Source organism: Ursus maritimus, unplaced genomic scaffold, assembly GCF_017311325.1.
Source record: "Ursus maritimus isolate PB19 unplaced genomic scaffold, ASM1731132v1 scaffold_28, whole genome shotgun sequence".
NCBI classification, from domain to species: domain Eukaryota; kingdom Metazoa; phylum Chordata; class Mammalia; order Carnivora; family Ursidae; genus Ursus; species Ursus maritimus.
In genome coordinates this window covers 10,594,350-10,612,858 of record NW_024425341.1, presented here as the reverse complement: position 1 = coordinate 10,612,858, position 18,509 = coordinate 10,594,350, and the positions used below count along the sequence as shown (strand labels likewise).

Genomic DNA, 18,509 nt, shown 5'->3' with positions numbered 1-18,509 from the left:
TCATTTGCCAGCAGAAAAGCAACTGTTTATACATAGTCAACATAAAAGTAGAGCCATTAGCATGTATTGCTGGAAAACATAAGCTACCAAACTAAACTTCTTGACTTTCTAGTTCTTTGTTGCCTCACCACAAGAGAAAAACTTAAAATTGTGAACATTCTAATCGTTAACATTTTTCTGGAAATTTGATAAGAAACCCACTAAATTATTTAATCGTAGTGACAGAAATCCTCAGTACAGCTTGTTAAGTCATGGGAACGTGGTTTGAGAATTACTACTTCAAAATACAGATATTACCAAGTTATTTTTCAGCTCACACTCAGTGACTCTTCAGTGCCTTCAAATAAACTTGAACTCCTCAGCATGTCATTTAAGACCATTTGTAGTTTATTTTTATACTATCTTCCTTTCTACTATATTTTTTCATCACAATTTGATAGGCTTGCTATACTCCAGCTTTATCAGATTACAGTGGAACCCCATTTTATGAAGGTGTTAGTTTCAAAAGTCATTGCAAAAGGTAAAATCTGCCTTTGGTCAACATTATCCTTGCAAATACCTTAGCAATGTCATGGTAGAGACAGATACAAGGTTTCTTAGTAAATTCAACACTTGCCAGTTTTATCTTCAATGTGTTAGCAGATCAACTGAACACCAAAGACATACAGCATCTTTAAACAATAAAAACACACTATGTGTAAGGAGAGGTTATCTCGATACATATGCATGGTGAAACTTGAGCACAATACAGAAAACAGCAGATTCCCTCTGTGTCTCTTACTCTGGGGCATGCACTCATGGAGCAAATCTGGGCAAAAATCACCACTCACTAAGACTCTCTGCATTAACTTTCCTTGTTCCTCCCTACTCTCGGTTTTGGAGGGGTGGTCCTGAATGCAGCTCCACTGATACATTCTCATTTCTCTACTGAGCTATTACTCTCCGTTTCATACTCCTTATCCTCGTATATAGCTGTCAAAATCAGAACTAAGTTGTTTACCTCCTAAAAAGTCTCATAAGGAAGGGATGCAACTAATATTTATTATGCACTTACTAATATTAGGCTCTGTGCTCGATGCTATATGTAAGTTGTAAGCTATTTAAAAGCAGAAATTATGACTTAATCTTAAATGTAATTCTTCCTCTCTAACCTCTCCACCCCCAGAAATACAACGTCTAGGACAGCTTGTGAATGGCTATTGAGATTATGTGAATAAGTGAAAAAAAAAGAATAACGTATAAATCATTGTTTGAGTTCATTTATAAAAGGATTTTCTTGTTTAACTGAAAAAAGTTCCAACCATTTGATGAGGACTGATTGATAATACCAGAAAGTTAAAACCTTGAACATATACTGAAGCTTCATGTCCTCATCCCTGTTTATGCATATAAGGCATTTACTCATTTCCATAGGGGGCATTATATTCTAGTATTTTAGAAAACTATTTCTTAGATAAAGTACAAGACCAGTGTAACAAAAAATTATTTGCTTTAGAAAATGTATATAGTTTTTATTATGAACGAATTTTCCCCTCAAACTCTAAGTAGTTATCACGCAACAAAAGAGTATCTATGGAGTACTCGATCAGACAACAAAGCTGAAGCACTGTGAGAAGTCATCAGCGATATTTAACAGAAGCACTCATTCCATGGAAACAAGTAAAATAACAAAACTAGAACAATTTGGTGATACTTTGTACAACCCAGAGAATGAACAAGAATGGATGCCAGGGAAAATGTTAAACAGACATTCGACAAGGGTTTTTGGGAGGATTATTCCTCATGAGAAGCAAATGTCCAATTTCTCAGATTCCCTCATCTCAGGACTCTAGGCTTGTCCTTCTCCGGTCTAAAGATGACCGTGGCAGCTCTATGCCATCAACTCCATACTCCAAGGCCAAAAAGGATGTTTTACATATCCACTGTAAAAAAGAAGAAATCTTTCCCAGTGGACATCCTATGGCTAGGGCCAAAAATGCCTCCCAAACCGAGGCCTACACCAGCCACAAGCAAGGAGAATAAGATTACCAAAACTGTTTCAGACCCAGCTTCTGGAAAGCTCCCAAATCGGAACCAAAGAGAGTTCCCTAGAGGAAGCTGGCAAGCTATGATCCGTGGGTTAATTCCAACCAGCTGACTATTTTGTACTGCTTGCAAGCAAAGAATGATTTTTGTATTTTTAAATGACTGCATTTAAAATGGCTATGAAAGTACCCACAAAGCCGAAAATATTTACTATCTGGACTTTCAAGAACATGTTTGCTGACTCCCATTCTGAACAAAGAAGAAAGGGAACAATGATTGCTGGATGGGAAACCGGCTGTCTGTTGGAGCCATTACTGATCTTTAAAATGATTCAAAACTGAAAACAAAAATTAAGGTCCTTAGCTTCCTCTTATATTTAACTTTATCAACATTCTAATGCTCTGCCTTTGTTTATTCTTTTATCAACCAATCATGGGATACAATCAGGGCTCTCTACAAAGTGGTCAATCTATTCTTTTTCCCTTCACATATGTATTCTGAAGTGGTTCAAGGCAATGAAGTCCGAAATGCATGTGCCTTCCAAGGTATGTGATAAATTTGTTTTTCGGGGGCAGCAGTAACTATTTTATAGGACTACAGGTCAATCCCCATTCCCTGATTTTTTGAATGTGTCATGTGGCAGGATTTGCACTGCTGCTCTAATTCAGTTTCACAATGAAAAAGGGTGATATTTTGGAGCTAGTGTAATTATATTTCATTGTGATCCCAGAGGGTTATAGGGAACTCTAATTGTTTAATGGTTTCCATAGGTTTGGATTTGTTACTCTACCACCATTCCATAAGTTACATAAATGGGAACTGACAGTAATTCACTTTATTGATGGAGAAATATAGGTGATCAAATGACTTGGGCATGTTATCCACAAAATCTATAATTGAAAGCACTGAATAAAAGGGCCAACTAAAGGGGCGCCTGGGTAGCGCAGTCGTTAAGCGTCTGCCTTTGGCTCAGGGCGTGATCCCTGCGTTCCGGGATCGAATCCCACATCGGGCTCCTCCGCTGGAAGCCTGCTTCTTCCTCTCCCACTCCCCCTGCTGTGTTCCCTCTCTGGCTGGCTGTCTCTCTGTCATATAAATAAATAAAATCTTTAAAAAAAAAAAAAAAGGGCCAACTAAAGCCCATGACACCTGAAAGTCATGACAATATTGTTTTTTTTTGTCCTCTTGGCTTTGGCAGTTTTGACTCACACATCAATTCTTCACTCAGTCAAAAAACAGGCTTAACAACATTTAAGTATTCTTTATTATGTAAGAATTAAACTTCTAAAAAAAAGAAATAAACCAAAAAATAGTCTAGTATTATACATATAATTAAGCACTTAAATGGTCATTCAAGCTGAGATAACCAAAATAAATGAGATTGCCACTCAGAAGGATTCTTCTAAGAACTTTCAAATAGCTATCCACACATATATATACACACACATATATACATATACATATATATATGTATTGCTCTCCCTAAGTTTGTTTTTAACCTCAAAAAATGACAGATTTTATATATATACCATCATTATTATTCATATTTTAAGGAGATACAATTTTAATTCTTAATTTATATATATGTTTATATATATATATGTTTATATATATATATATGTTTATATATATATATATATATATATATGTTTATATATATATAAATAAATAATCTGGAGTCACCAACATACATACTTCTGGAAGAAAATACCGAGTGTTACATCCATTTTTCTGATCAAGTCTTCCTTAGACCCGGTCCTCTCTATTCCCCTCCATCACAATCTCTACCAGAAGGATATGATAGAGGATGTCATCAAAGATTCTTATCATTCAGCTAAGGAGATTATTTTCACCAAAGTACAGAAACTGCCTCAAATAAGAAAAATGCTACATATGATGTGTGGTAATGTGTGCATAGGACTGGCTTGAGAAGGTATCAGAAGAACATATCTGGCAGTTTTAGAGACAAAACATATTCCCCTTTCCCCCCTGTATCTAGAGATAGAAACCTGAGGTATGCATGTTTTTCTATCTGAGTAGTAATTAATGATTTTCCTACAGAGGGTAATTAGATAAATGATATAAAACCACAATGGCATCTGGCCTGAAATATACAGGATATAAAAGTATGATTCAAACATGCCAAAACAATCCTGGAAACTGGCATCCTGTAAGGAAATGGCAGAGGGGAATCTCTCAATATTTGGAATCAGTGTGAATAGCCTAGTCTCAAAGTGTTAACCTTGAGACTGAGTTCATCTCTCCCCTACACTTAAAGCTATCATTGTCCATATCACTCATTTGGTAATTAATCACGAACTGTTCTGTGATATTTCTGTAATTCATCATCTATTGTTAACTCACATTGTAATTCTATTTTAGCTGTTGAACATGGGTATATCTCAATCTAAACTGGATTTCAAGTAACCTCGGAGTTGAACACAGTCTCTGTATTCCTTTAGCTAGAATGACAATGTACTTTCCCCCTAAACCAGGCCACTTTGACAGTGAAAGTGAAGAGTAAAAAAAAAAAAAAAAAAAAAAAAATGACAGGCATTAATAAAGCTGCAAGAAAGGTGTAAGAGATAAGAATCTGAAATAGGTCTATGTCCTGGTGGACAGACTATAACCTAGGGAACAGGTGGCAGGCATATTATAACCCTCTTAGCTTGAAGGTAAGAAATATCTTACTATCATCCCTTTTAACAAAAATCTTAAAAAGCTAATTTTGTTGAGTACTGCTAAATCATTATGCCAGATATTATGCACATACCTTGAGTCTACATTTCTGTAATAGGCTTTCTAGGAGACATATCTCCTCAAGATTTTCATTATATTCTCCTTTTCAGTACCTACTGGACTCACTAATTGTAACTTCTGACTAACTCCTTTGCCTTCCTGATTGAGTCATTATTTAAAATATATTATTTGTATTTTGCCTATTTCTATATATCTAATCCCTGACCATTCCTAGCTGAAATCCTACTCTCTTCATGAAATTTCTCTAATCTCTCCCCTGGCCTGTTACTACCAGTAGAAGTAACTATTCTCTGAATATCAGTCTATCTGTATTTCTCTTACATATATCACTTTCCAATTTATACAATAGCTATTCGCAAGTTGACTGTTACTGGATAAGATTATTTTTACTAGATTTTAAGTCCCTTAAAAGAAGACTCTTGATCAAATTCAAACACTAGACTACTAAAATATTCTCTTAAAAAAAAAAGGTTTTTTTGAGAGAAAGAGCATGAGCACACATGTGTGCATGGGAGGGAGAGAAAGGAGAAGACAGAAAGAGAGAATCTCAAGCAGACTCCCCTCTGAGCAAGGAGCCTGACACAGGGCTTGATCCCACCACCCTGAGATCATGACCTGAGCCTAAATCAAGAGTCGGGCACTTAAGTGACTGAGCTATCTAGGCACCCAACTATTAAAATATTCTCTAACCAAAAAATATGCATTCTTCTTTNNNNAGAAATTTGAAGGGAAAAAAAAAGTTAAATGCCAATGTTGACAAAATTGTTTAATATTGAAAATAACAGACTTATTTCATCTGTGTTAAGAGTATAATTTAATTTGAGTTTAAAGTTTTTATAGATATATACAGAGCATTGTTATCCACGGTGGGATGGACATAGTTAAAGCCTCTCCTGTGAGGGATGAAACAGACAAAAGGATCACAATTTAATTCTTAACTAAAATTCTGATACACTAATCAATATTTCACTTTAAGAGGTTTTCTTTCTTTTTTTTAAAGATTTTTTATTTTAGAGAGAGAGAGAGAGAGCAAGTGAGCACAAGTGGGGGGAGGGACAGAGGGAGAGAGAATCTCAAGCATACTCCCTGCTGAGCATGGAGCCCAATGCAGGGCTCGATTCCACAACCCTGAGATCATGACCTCAGCCAAAACCAAGAGTCGGATGCTTAACCGACTGAGCCATCCAGGCACCCCACTTGAAAAGGTTTTTAATCCCTTCATGTGTTGTGAACCCATTATGGAGTATGGAATTTGTCTAAGAAGTTAAATTTCAATATAATTTGAAAGACATGAAACTAGACTGTTTACTAACTGAACTCAAACTTATTAAAAGGGTACTCACCTTCTCACATACCCTAACTGTCTGAGAAACAACTCTCTGAGCATAGCTGATTAGACTAGTGGTAGCCGATCCAATGGCTGCAGTGCGCACAAACCGAAGCCTCATTCAGATTCTCCCCTTCTCATCCCTGAGACTCAGGAGACGGTAGCTGCAGGTGGTATATTTCTAAGCCAAAGACCCATAAAGTAGGGGCTGCAAAGCCATATTTAGGCCATAGAGAAGTAAAACAAACATACAGTCTATAAAAAGAAGAATGAAACAGATGAACAAAGACCAACAAAGAAAAGAAACCCAACAACTGCAGAAAGAGAGACAGATAGAGAATGCAGTCAAGGTACCCAATGGTTTACAAATTCCTTGTTCTAGTCTTTTGTGAATCTCAGCTACAATTCCCATAGATTATTCCTATGGGATAACAATATGGGTTCTCTCAGAAAAGTAGCAGGCACATTATTTATATAAGTATAAAACAGATTCCATTTATGCTGAGTCTAGATTCAACTGATCTGTTACTGGTAACTAAAATGTCTCTGAGACAATGGCTCCTTTGTTCTTTATGCTGACACGCTCAAACTCCAGGTATTTGAACTCTAAGAGATAACTTAAAATCCATAGCTTATTTTTTTTTAAAGATTTTATTTATTTATTTGACAGAGAGAGATAGCAAGAGAGGGAACATAAGCAAGGGGAATGTGAGAAGGAGAAGCAGGCCTCCCGTCGAGCAGGGAGCCCAATGCGGGGCTCGATCCCAGGACCGCGGGATAATGACCCGAGCTGAAGGCAGACACTCAACGGCTAAGCCACCCAGGTGCCCGAAATCGATAGCTTCGAATGCATTTTATCTAACATCTTTGGGCTATAGAAACTGCTTATCAATCCACCTCTAGAAAAGCATTAATCAAATCCTTATAATGAGCTAACACATTTCCCCAAAGTGAGCAAAGACTCTCCATCACTTCTCAATGTGAGAAATAAGCCCATTTAATGCCAATTACTACTGACACAATTTCTTCTTATATACAATATAAATAAATCTGTCAAATTAAGACAAATGATCAATCAAAAGAAATTTCTCCATGTTCCACATATTTAACAGATGCTCAAGTAATGACAAAATAGCAGTGCTTTTATATATGAAGAAAAGCACTTCTGAATTAAACCTTTCATTTTTAGGTGTAATAATACCTATGCAACTGGGACTTAAATTCCACTTAATGATAGCAGACAAAGCAGTAGCAGTGAATGCCAGCGTAGCTAACAATAAGAAAAAAAACCTGCCATACGAAGGATAAAATCTTCATGTCTCTCCTATTTAGGACTTACAGCAATCTTGCAAAGCTGGGGGTTGAGAGAAATAATTTTTTTAAAAACAGAAATTTACTCCACTATAATTATGAAGTAGATTTTTTCAAATGAGTTGGCTAATCCCCGCATTTTCTTATAACCCTTTCTTTACTAGCCATTTGTTTTCTATCCTTTTTCTGAACATCGCCTGCTTGCCCGTCCAGATTCCTATTTATCCTCCATCCTACTCTGTGTCCTGGGAAACTCACTTATATGGATCCTATCAATGAGCTCTTTTGGTCCTTTAAGTTCTTGCTACATTTTGCTAATGGGAGGCAATGGCAGGTGACCGGTGGGGAGCAGGAGTGTGAGGGGTAGGGGTTAAATATACCTCTCTCTAAGGCTACTTAAGTGCTGTCAGGGGCCTTCTCCAAATAGCTATCTTCTGCTTCCCAGGGACTTCTCCCTTTCCTTACCCCTTCAGGCCCAAAGATGATAATGTCTCCCCACTTGCTGCTATCCCTTGCTCGTATCCTTAAACCTTGCCCACCTTTGTATAATTCCTTTATTAAACTTTCCTCAAATTACCCACTTTGAGTGTGCTGTTTATTGCCAAGACCCTAATGAATATAATTCTCTACTCTTATATCTTTGGAACACCCCTTCAAAAGCTGTCAAAGTCTTTACATAAAAATTGCCCAGTTAAATGGCATTGCCTACCTTGATTTCTTCCTGCAGCACCGATCACCTGTTCCTTCTTCATACTCCTATTATACTCAATAGACATGTGATAGACCTGTCAGTTTTCTCTTCCCATGGCTGCTCTTTAAAAAACGTAATCTGCAAAGGTCCTTTCCTTAACTCTCAACTCATCTCTCCATATTTTCTCTACCAGGACCTTGCAACATGTGATCACTGTATTGATGGCTTTCCAAAAGATCTCTCTAATCCTAGACTGTCTTTCATACTCTGGTGCTGTATTTTCAACCACTAGTGTTGTCTACATGTCCCTATATCTTATCAACTCTAAGTACAAAATTATCAAGGCATAGGAAACCAGTATTTCTTTCTAGCTTTCTCACTTCCCCGAACCGACCACCAGTTTCTAAGTCCATTCTAACGCCCTACTCATTTCCATATATATAATTATTCCTTCATAAGTGGCTTTCATCTTTCTCTTCCTTCTTCATTGCTAATGCCACTAAATTGGATTCAGGATTAGCTTCAAGTTTGGTAGTTGCATAAACTTTCAAAATAGTATCTTCCACAGTATCTAGCCCACAGTCTTAATCATTTTGCATTTCAGTATTTGTAGTGGATCGAAACAAATTATGAAGGAACTGGTTTATATAAAAATTAAGATAATTAAGGGAAATATGCAATATATGTTTGGAAAGACAAACACAGAAAAAATACAAAGCTCATATTTACAAGTAACCAAAGTATTGCTTGTATGCCAGGTATTAAACTACATACTTATATATACATAGCTCATTTAATTTTTACACACACATGCGCGCACACACACAAATACTTATAGAGGAGGTATCAACACCCGTATATCACTGATGAGTCAATTAAGGTTCCAGGAAATTAAGTTCAAGTGCACAAAACTAGAAAGTGGAGGAATGTAAACTGAAAAGTATGTCTGCCTAAGTTATATTCACAATATGTTTAGTTGAACATGTATAGCGAAACTGAACTTTATATTTATCATCAAGCTTTGAGCAAAAGAATGTTTTGGCTTATGTAAATATTACTAAGTTCTGTCTAAGACAGACAAATTAGTTAATGGTATTAGATCTCCCTATCAAATTCTCTGCCTTTTCTGATTTACTAGCCTTAGCTAGGAACTTGACATGAGGAAGGACAGGAGGCAGGATGGTGGAAACAGTATGAGGGCTGAGTCCTAATTCAAGCCCCTCGTTCAGAAGGTGCTTTTAGAATCAAATGGAAAGCGTAAGTTGTCCAAAAATCAAATTGAAACCATGAGTTCTCCAGAAAGAACACTAAGCAAGCAAACACTGGGGCTCAACAGTAAGTAGCTAAGCTGGGTTTTTACAGTTAATTTTTACTAACTCATTAGCCACCAGATAAACCAACCCTGAAGGACAGCAGCCTGCCTGGAACCAGGGAGTTTAAGTGTATGGGAGGATGGCAATTGGTATTTATTGGTTCATAATCCTGATTAGATATGATTTTTTTCTATTTTAAAGTCCCTAACAGTAGGAGTTCTCGATTTTAGATGAACTGTAGTGGAAGGACTAGGGAAGGTGAACTATCTAAAAGTCATTCTCTATCACTGACAGGCTGTTTAAAATTACGTGTGCTTCACTGATGGATAGAGACATTATTGATGAGAATGTACTGTGAACATGAAGAACAGAAAAAGATTGAGAACCACAGACCTCAAGTAATGCTGACTGGGATAGCTTATAAAATAATGTTATTTTTCACTGAGACTTCATGAAACAAAATGACTCATGGGAGACAACAAATAGGTATTTTCCAAAAATGAAGGGCATTGTTCATGGTTTTTCAAGAACATTATAAATGCTATAAGCTATTTTTAAAAATAGGTCAATGAAAAACATATAATGTTCTTAAGTATAGCAGAGAGCCCACTTAGCTTACTATTTTCTGCTTGACAGAGCAACAAGACTTTATTTATATAACAATGTCCTAGACGTACCTCAAAATAGGTAATAAATCTGTAGAACTCTGTTCCCTTTTGTTCCAGTTCACCTCAACTTTTTAATATAAAAACACCCAATGGTCCTTTTAAAGCAAGGATATCCAAATTTTTGGATCGTGAACTTTACGAGTGAAAAAATGTTCTGAGAACCCTTTCAATAAATATATGTGCTCATCTGTAAATTGTAACAAACAGTGCTATACTAATACATAATAGATACATGTAAAGCTTACATAAAAAGATAATTATAAAGGATGGGAAAGAGATGAAACAATTAAAAATTTAAAAAATATTTTAAGCACTAATTTACAAAATATCTTTTGGCTCAATTAAAAAAAAAACACCTTAAAAAAATCTTATAAAAAATTGTGAGGTAGGTTTCAGTGTGATATTAAGTTCACTTTCAATAGCTTGTCCTATTGACCACATTAGCTCAAAAGATGTGACTGAGACATATACAGCCACTGGAAAAAGTGCATTGTTAGCAATACCTACTAAATAAAAATGCTTATTTTTAATGTAATTTACTAATTATGCTACGGTTTTAATTGAAATTCTGCTAGTCAAATTGCATCTTTCTTGATGTTTTCTTATAGGTTCAAAAACCACCCAAACACAAATTAAGAAAGATTTTAAAACAGGTTAGAAAATTCTGTTTTCAAGTTTTTTAATTATATGTAGATAAAACAGCTTGGTGATACATTTACATCATTTTTTGGCAAAAAAATTTCACAAAACAGTGGACGTTTTCTAAAAATCTATTCTCAAATGTCTTCATTTTTTAAAGTTTCTTTAAAAATGCAGTCACTTTCCCATTTACTCTAAAATATTTGCCTTCAAGGGTTTGATTAGGTTTCTTTTTTTAAAAAAGCACCTACATACAAGTAACAAATACTTACAGTCATTTGTCATTACAGATGATGACAAATTTTCAACCCTCTTATTTTCATCAAAAAAAAAAAAAAAAAAGCACAACTAAGTATGACAATTCCTGAAAATACCAATTTATGAAATAGCCAGGTAACCTCTTTATGCTATAAGATTGTCATTCCCTCGGATTACCAACAACGTTATTTTTGAAGGACCCACCATTTAGGTTGGTACCCACGTTATCTACTCATTTGGGCATGTGTAGAGTGAGATATGTCACAACATGTTGAAAGTGAACAGATGAGTGAGTTTGTCAGTGTCAATCCCTTGTTACTCAGACTCCCATTCTTCCTCAGGAGACACCTTGAGCTGACTCAGACAGGCTGACACACGGACCTAATGAGGGAGCCAGCATGAATCTGTGTATTAAATATTAGTAGACACTAATTTCTTTATTCAGAAATAAGGAAATTACTATTTAATAAATTAAAATTCTAGTATTTTTTCCCCGTCCCCAGTGGCTCATCTTATATGTTCCACAATGTGTCTACTTTGGAGACTTCTGCTTTAAAATACATACGCATGAGGATTAAAAAATTTCCAATTTCAAGTCAACTCTGAAAAACAACCAGTTTGCTTCCTTTCTCCCTCAAGCAATTCATAATTTCAGACAATGCCAAGAAAAATGGTTACCCCAAATTCATATTTCTTTAGTGTTGAGGTTGAGAAAATTATCATCACTACCAGTTTGAAGGAACAAAAATGTTCTTTAGAATAAGTAGCAATATTCTGACTATCATTTACATAAATTATTCTCTGATAAACCATCAAAATCTATCAATTCCACTATTATTGTAAAACAATGTAAAGGTAAATGTACTTTGAATGATAAGACTGTAGCTACATTTTACTGCTTTACAGAAGAATGACAGTAAAGTACAATAGAACACAGGTAATTATTTTTAATTAGTAACAAGATTTAAATCAGCTTAAAAAAAAAAGATTTAAATCAGCTTTAAAAGAGAATAGGTGACTTCAAATACACAGTAACAGTCCTTTACAAAATTCATTTCTCCGGGAAAATCAGAGAGAATAGTAAGAGCCTTAAGAGCAGCTAGCTACTCAATCCCACGTCTGACTTTTTATTTCCGGTGTGTGTCTTACCTTTGCTCCATGCTTATGCAGAACTTCCATGACATCATTGTGAGCTCTTTCTGCTGCAACGTGCAGGGGAGTCATGAAACTATGGAGAAGAGAAAAGGAAAATTTCCTAACTTTTGTTGCATTTCCCCTTTAAGAACCGCACAACTCCCTCTGCGATTACACTTACTCTTTATTCTTTTCATTAACATTTGCTCCTTTTCTAAGCAATAGTTCGGTCACTTGTTTTCGTTTGGGATGCAGGGAGGCCACAGCACAGTGCTGTAAAGTAAACACAACTAAGTTAATAAAATAAACTTCTATTTAAAAGTAGATTTTGGAATTAAATAGCATCTGCTGACTGTTTAGAACACTGTTCCGTCAAAACATATTTATATACTTTACATTATAGAGATGATCAAATTCTTCCTAAATATACTGGAAGTATAAGACATAAGCCTTTAAACCAAGGTGAAATTATCTTAGTTAAGCATTAAGAGAGACTTTGTTTCTTTTCCTTTGGCCAAAAAGTAATTATCCAACATATATTTATTTGAAGGCATCAGAATGCAGCCTCTCCAAAGCTACAAATATCCTTACCTGAATTAGTCAATCCTTCATTAGGTTGTCAGCCAGCTAAATCAACAGTTCTCAAACTCTGCCCCAGAGCTACTCCTAGCACTATACAAGCCTATAAGCCCAGGGACAGGCAAGGAGGCAACAGACATGAAGGAGCTTAGAGGAAGAAGTACTCTCAGAAATTTTATGTTTTATCCTATATTTACACAATTTTTGTATTCAACTTTGTTTTATATTAAGTTTGTATTAAAATTTTAAGAGTAAAAACCTAACTTATTAATGAATAAAACGAACACTCCAAAAAAGCAGGTCAGGTTTACTCTGCTGCTTTGAGTATCTCCTGGCATAATGCTGGAGAGCTTGAATGTATCTGAACCCCAGTTTGAGAGCCATGTATTTTAAGTGTACATACAGTTGGCCCATTTCAGTTTGTTGACTCTTTCAATGCTGTTTTCAGCAAGAACTGACTACGGCTTGACTTTTTTTCTGCCAGATATATGTGGGAATGTTAACTGAAGCATATTTACAGGTCTGTGCTAGAGTTATCATGTATGTTTAAATTCTGAATTCAGGAATGATTTTACCAGTCCTATACCTGAAACTTAATGTGGTCAATGACAAGGAAAATAAGCTAATCTTTCTGAAAATACATTAGAAGAAAAAACATGAATAGTTTACAAAACAATTTGTACAGTCTGGAACAAAAAATTCATCATCTTACCATTTTTCTATAACGAATGTAGTAATTCTCTGGAAAATTAAGAATAATTCTTTGGATAATTGCTCCAAAGGATGATGCAAGTACTTTTGAAAATACTTTAGTATTTAGTCTTTACCTAGCAACCATAAAAAAAAAAAAAAGATTCTAAAAAGAAAATCACATCTTCTATTTTATGAAAGAATTGATCACAAAACAAAAAATACTTTAATCTTCTACAGAAAACAAATAGTCTTTACCTAGCAACCATAAAAAAAAAAAAAAGATTCTAAAAAGAAAATCACATCTTCTATTTTATGAAAGAATTGATCACAAAAGTAGATTTGTTATAATATGGTTGGGTAAAGACAAAGGTAAAAATATTCCCAAATCAAGGGTGAGCAAATGTCTATTCCCTCACCCATGAACGCAATCATCTCCTGAACCAAATTTAAAAATCAATGCAACTAACGTTCAAATGGAAATTCCTGGCATGTTAGATACTAAAGTTACTTTGAAGTTTCTGAAATGAAAATCATACTTTGTGCCTCCACTATTATTACAGACCTAAGGAATGGATTAACAATAAAATCTTACCAGTGCAGTTTCATGAGACTGTGGCTGTTTGAAATTAATGATTTCCAAAGCGAGTGTTTTTTTAACTTTGGCTAGGTCTGCTTCTCTGGCTGCTTGTAGTAAAGAATGACCTTTAAATTCATCTGTTAATGAAATAATGGTTGACATAAAAGATTTAAAATCTGTAAGAATCATTTTAGCATGATTACAAATCAGAAAATTATTAATTTTACTTATTGCTGGTATTTTACCAATAGCAGCAACAGATTGATATGATGATAAAGGTGCAAAGGATGTATAGTTAATGAAAAATTTTGAAAAATGTATGCTCTAAAATACAACTGGTTTATACTCTCAGAGTTCATAAAGATACACATACAAAGATACTCACTCCAGCTAAGTTTTAAAACAAGCAACCAAAAATGTCCACCAAATGGAAACCAGTTATAAACACATATACACTGGAATACTCTCTTAAACAAGAAAGACAGGTCTCTACATATATCATAAAAGTATATATAATAAAATGAAAATTCAAGTAGTAAGAGAGGAAAGACAGGTCGACCCAATTTTTTTGTATTGTTACTACTACCATTGCCACCACAATTAATTATAAGAAATGGTACCAAAAAGGCGCTTAGAGAAATATTCACCAAAATAGTAATAGTTTAAGCATAGAGAAGGGAAGAACTGAAATATGGGGAAGTGCAGAGTTTGATAATTTTTCAAAGAACAATTAATATTTTATTTGTTATTTGTATAAGTAGAGATTTTTTCAAAAGTGATTTCTAAATTAAGGGAATAAATAAAAATCCAATACTCTAATTAAAAACTTATAGTCATATTTTCTATTTTACAATTTTGTTTTGTATTTTGATATGACCGCTTGCTAACAAAAAGTTGACAATTGTTCTAAAAAGATACAAATGACATGTAACCTAATACATTACATAGCAATCCTTGGCCCATACAGCCCTTTGCCCCTGCCTACTACTTATTCCTTTCTCCCCCTCTCTCTCCTCTCCTGAGTTCCTCATCTTACTTCCCTCTGTCCCTCAAAAGACAGAGAAAGACACACAGACACACAGGTGCCTTAATAACTACTATTATTGTTCAAGGTCTCAGTTTGGATACTCTGGATAAAGCCTTCCTCATGTTCCTCATTATTGGGTCAGGATTCCTTCTTATGAAGTCCATTGCACTTGCATTTGGCCTTCTATCACAGGACATATAACATGACCTTATTTGCTATAGTAGTCCTATCACTTAGTATACTGCTTGAAATTATAGTATAGTATGTATTCAATTTGTTGCGTGAGTTCTGAGTATTTATAAGTCATAGCAGGTTCAGGGGAAAAACCATTTTTATAAAACTTCCTGTTTAGTGGCACCTTATCATTGCTAAATTCCTCAAAGTATAGGAATTTCAAAATTCTGAAACTCAAAGTCAAGTTCAAATGAAATAAAAGTAAACTAGTATTTTCAAATAACATAATTATAGATTTTCATTTTAATGACAAAATTAGGGGCAAATCAAGTGAAAGAATTACAAACTGCCATACATACGGAGGAGGATCCTGACAACTACAAAGGAAAGAGATGTACTGAGAACTGATTTGAAACAAAAAGTACAGTTTTGCTTTGGTCATCAATCTAGAAAAATTTAAATTGAGTTCAAATCATACTGGCTTTTTCTCTAATGACAAATGTTCTATGAATATCAAAATTATAAAAGCAATTCTACTTTTTCAATTACTCCTTTAAGTTCAGGAAAGGTACTCAGAAAAAAATTAAATGGGCAAATTTATGAAAAACATACACAATAAGACTGCAGTACTAAGGAAATCAAGAAATTATGATGTAATAATGCAATTAAACATCATGATATTTTCTCAAATAACAAGAAGTAAAATATTCCTTTTCTTTGCTCTTCAGAAAAAAAGTGAAGATTTCTGCCCAAATTGACTTTCAAGTTTAAAATATTTTATTGACCTATACTCAAGAAAAAAAAAAAACTCAGAGAATGGAAAATCTATCAACAATGTAATGGTCCCTCTAAATGCAAAGGTTCCATAAAGGTTTGTTTTTAAAAATTTCAAGGAAGTCTTAAGTAGCTAAAAAGAAGGCAGTAAAACTACAAATTACTCAGACTTACCCTGAAAACTTAATACTTATAAAATGCCTTAAAAGTTTCTCTTTTCAAATGCATTTTGAAACAAGAATGAAAGCTACTTTCAGCATTTTCACCTCTAGTATGTGCAGAATCCAAACTACCTTGCTCATTTGGCTTTATGGAAACAACACATTAAAAAAAGAGAGAGAGAGAAGAGCAGGAAAAAAAATGTGTGTACTGAAAATGCTATAACCACGGGTATGATCAAACTATTGTTTTTGTTTCTTGTATAATTATCTTAAAAAGAACTCTGTAATTGTGAATGCCTAGTGTAAGGCAATGGACATGATGATGAAAACCATAGTTAGAGAAGTTCCAACTTTGTTAAATCCTTTTCTTCAAATAATTCTTTGGTAGAATCTTATTTAATAAAATAAAACATACTGAGAAGGTTGAAAAATACTCTAATCAGGAAACTTCTTTTACAAAACTACACAAATTTCCATTAAATCGTAATGTGTACAGTGGAATCAGATAGTCCAAGTGAAATACACTATAAAAACTCATAATAATATGCATAATTGGCAAAATGTTCGAAAGGAAAAAGAAGTGAAAGGCGACATGGAGATAAAGCTGAGCCCTGGGTATGAACTAAAAGAAGGAAATTTAGAAAAAGATTAAGAAAAAAAGTTTTGAGTTCAATTCAATTCAATAAACTTGCTGCTCATAGTGCACAATGCACTGTGCTGGGTTGGGGATAGGTAGGTAGATCGGGCCCAAACTCAAGTACGATCAATACATTTTTATTAGGTAACAAAGCATTTTGCAGGTGCTAAGAAGACAATAATAAAACGAAAAGTCTAAGAATTTAAATTTCACTGGGAAGACAGAACATACACATCGAAGAAGGAACTATATAATGCAAGATAACATACGACAAGGGTCATACGAGTGGGAGGGAGAATAAAGGCATTTCTACGAGGATTCACTGCTAAGACATCTGCCCAGTTATAATCTGGTTTGTGCTGGCCTGTAATCTCGTTGATGTCATCTGTTCCAGTACCAAAACAAGTTTAAATTTCTAGTTAAACAAGATGAAAATTGCAACTCTTCCTGTTTAACATAAACCAGTTTAAAATCTGCTTAAGTTTAAATGATGTTACCATCAATTTGACTCTGCCGTTTTCTTAAGTTATCATTTAAAGATTTTCTTCAGGCATTTAAGTCCAGTTACCTGATTCTTAGACTCCCGAGAGAGAATACCAACCAGGGGACCAGTTAAATATTAGGTAGGTGATGCCTACTTTAATTTAAACCTGCAATGCCCACATGTAGAATTAAATATATCTCAGTATTTAATATGACAAGTAAATGTGGTATCCTGAGTGAGATCCTGGAACAGAAGAAAGACTGCAGGTAAAAACTGAGGAAATCTGAGTAGAGTATGGTCTTTAGTTTATAATGTATCAATACTGGTTCATTAATTATGGCAAGTACATCATACTAATGTAAGACGTTGATAGGAGGGCAAACTGGATATGGAATGCATGAGAATTCTCTGTCCTATTTTTATAATTTTTCTGTAAATCTAAAACTATTCCAAAACAAAAAGTTTATCTAAAAGACACGCATATGTATATATAGGTAATATGTATCAGCATTTGAGATTACTTCCACCAAATCATAAAAAGCTTCTCATTCAAACTGGGCAAGTGATTGCACTTGGGTTATAACACACATAAGCAATATGTGTGTTATAAAACACATGTTATAAAACATGACTGTACAACCCTGCAGGGCTTGAGAAACGGTGAGTGCTCAGTAACATTAGATACCAAATATTACCCATAGTACAAGAATATAAACTCTGTGGGCTCGGAGAGTTTTTTTCTGGTTTGAACACTGTTGTATTTCCAGTACCTGGCACTTAGTAAGCACGCAATGAATGGTTATTGATTGACTCACCCTCTTTAGCCTGAAACGAAAAGTACAGGATCAGAAATGAGGATTGTAAACTAGTATATGTGTAAGAACAGAAGGTTGTAAGTTGGACAAAACACCAGTTTAATAACTAAACAAAAATGAGATACTCTAATTGACAATAAGCAATGTTGAGTTCGGGACAGAAATACATACAAGTCAATCTCTCCCGGAGCTCAGGAGTTGGAGCCATATCTACAGCGCTTTTGCCATGGCAATTGACCAATGTAGGATCGGCACCATGGCTAAGTAACAAAGAGCAGACTTCCACACGATTCTTGGACGCAGCCTCATGGAGTGGAGTGAATTGCCAGAGATCCATAGCATTGACACAAGCTCCATGCTGAATCGAGAAGAAAAGTTTTAGGTCAGTGATCATTTTGCTGGATCAAATAAAATGCAGAAGATCTTTATTTCACTATAAATTTCTGTTATGACTTGAAATGT

The 18,509-nt window shown here is 34.7% G+C and overlaps 1 protein-coding gene and 1 long non-coding RNA gene across 3 annotated transcripts in view; one reads left to right on the top strand and one right to left on the bottom strand.

Moving 5' to 3' along the window:
• The window catches only part of TNKS (tankyrase), a 210,998-nt gene that overhangs the window by 50,683 nt on the left and 141,806 nt on the right, over positions 1-18,509 (bottom strand). For both annotated transcript variants that reach the window (XM_040643270.1, XM_040643271.1), the window contains exons 8-11: positions 18,219-18,405; positions 13,991-14,112; positions 12,308-12,399; positions 12,142-12,220 (exon numbers count right to left, since the gene is read on the bottom strand). In XM_040643270.1, coding sequence (XP_040499204.1) covers positions 12,142-12,220; positions 12,308-12,399; positions 13,991-14,112; positions 18,219-18,405 — 480 coding nt within the window. The remainder of the gene's footprint in view (positions 1-12,141; positions 12,221-12,307; positions 12,400-13,990; positions 14,113-18,218; positions 18,406-18,509) is intronic.
• The window catches only part of LOC121105647, a 156,263-nt gene that overhangs the window by 20,169 nt on the left and 117,585 nt on the right, over positions 1-18,509 (top strand). The gene's annotated exons all lie outside the window — the stretch shown is intronic.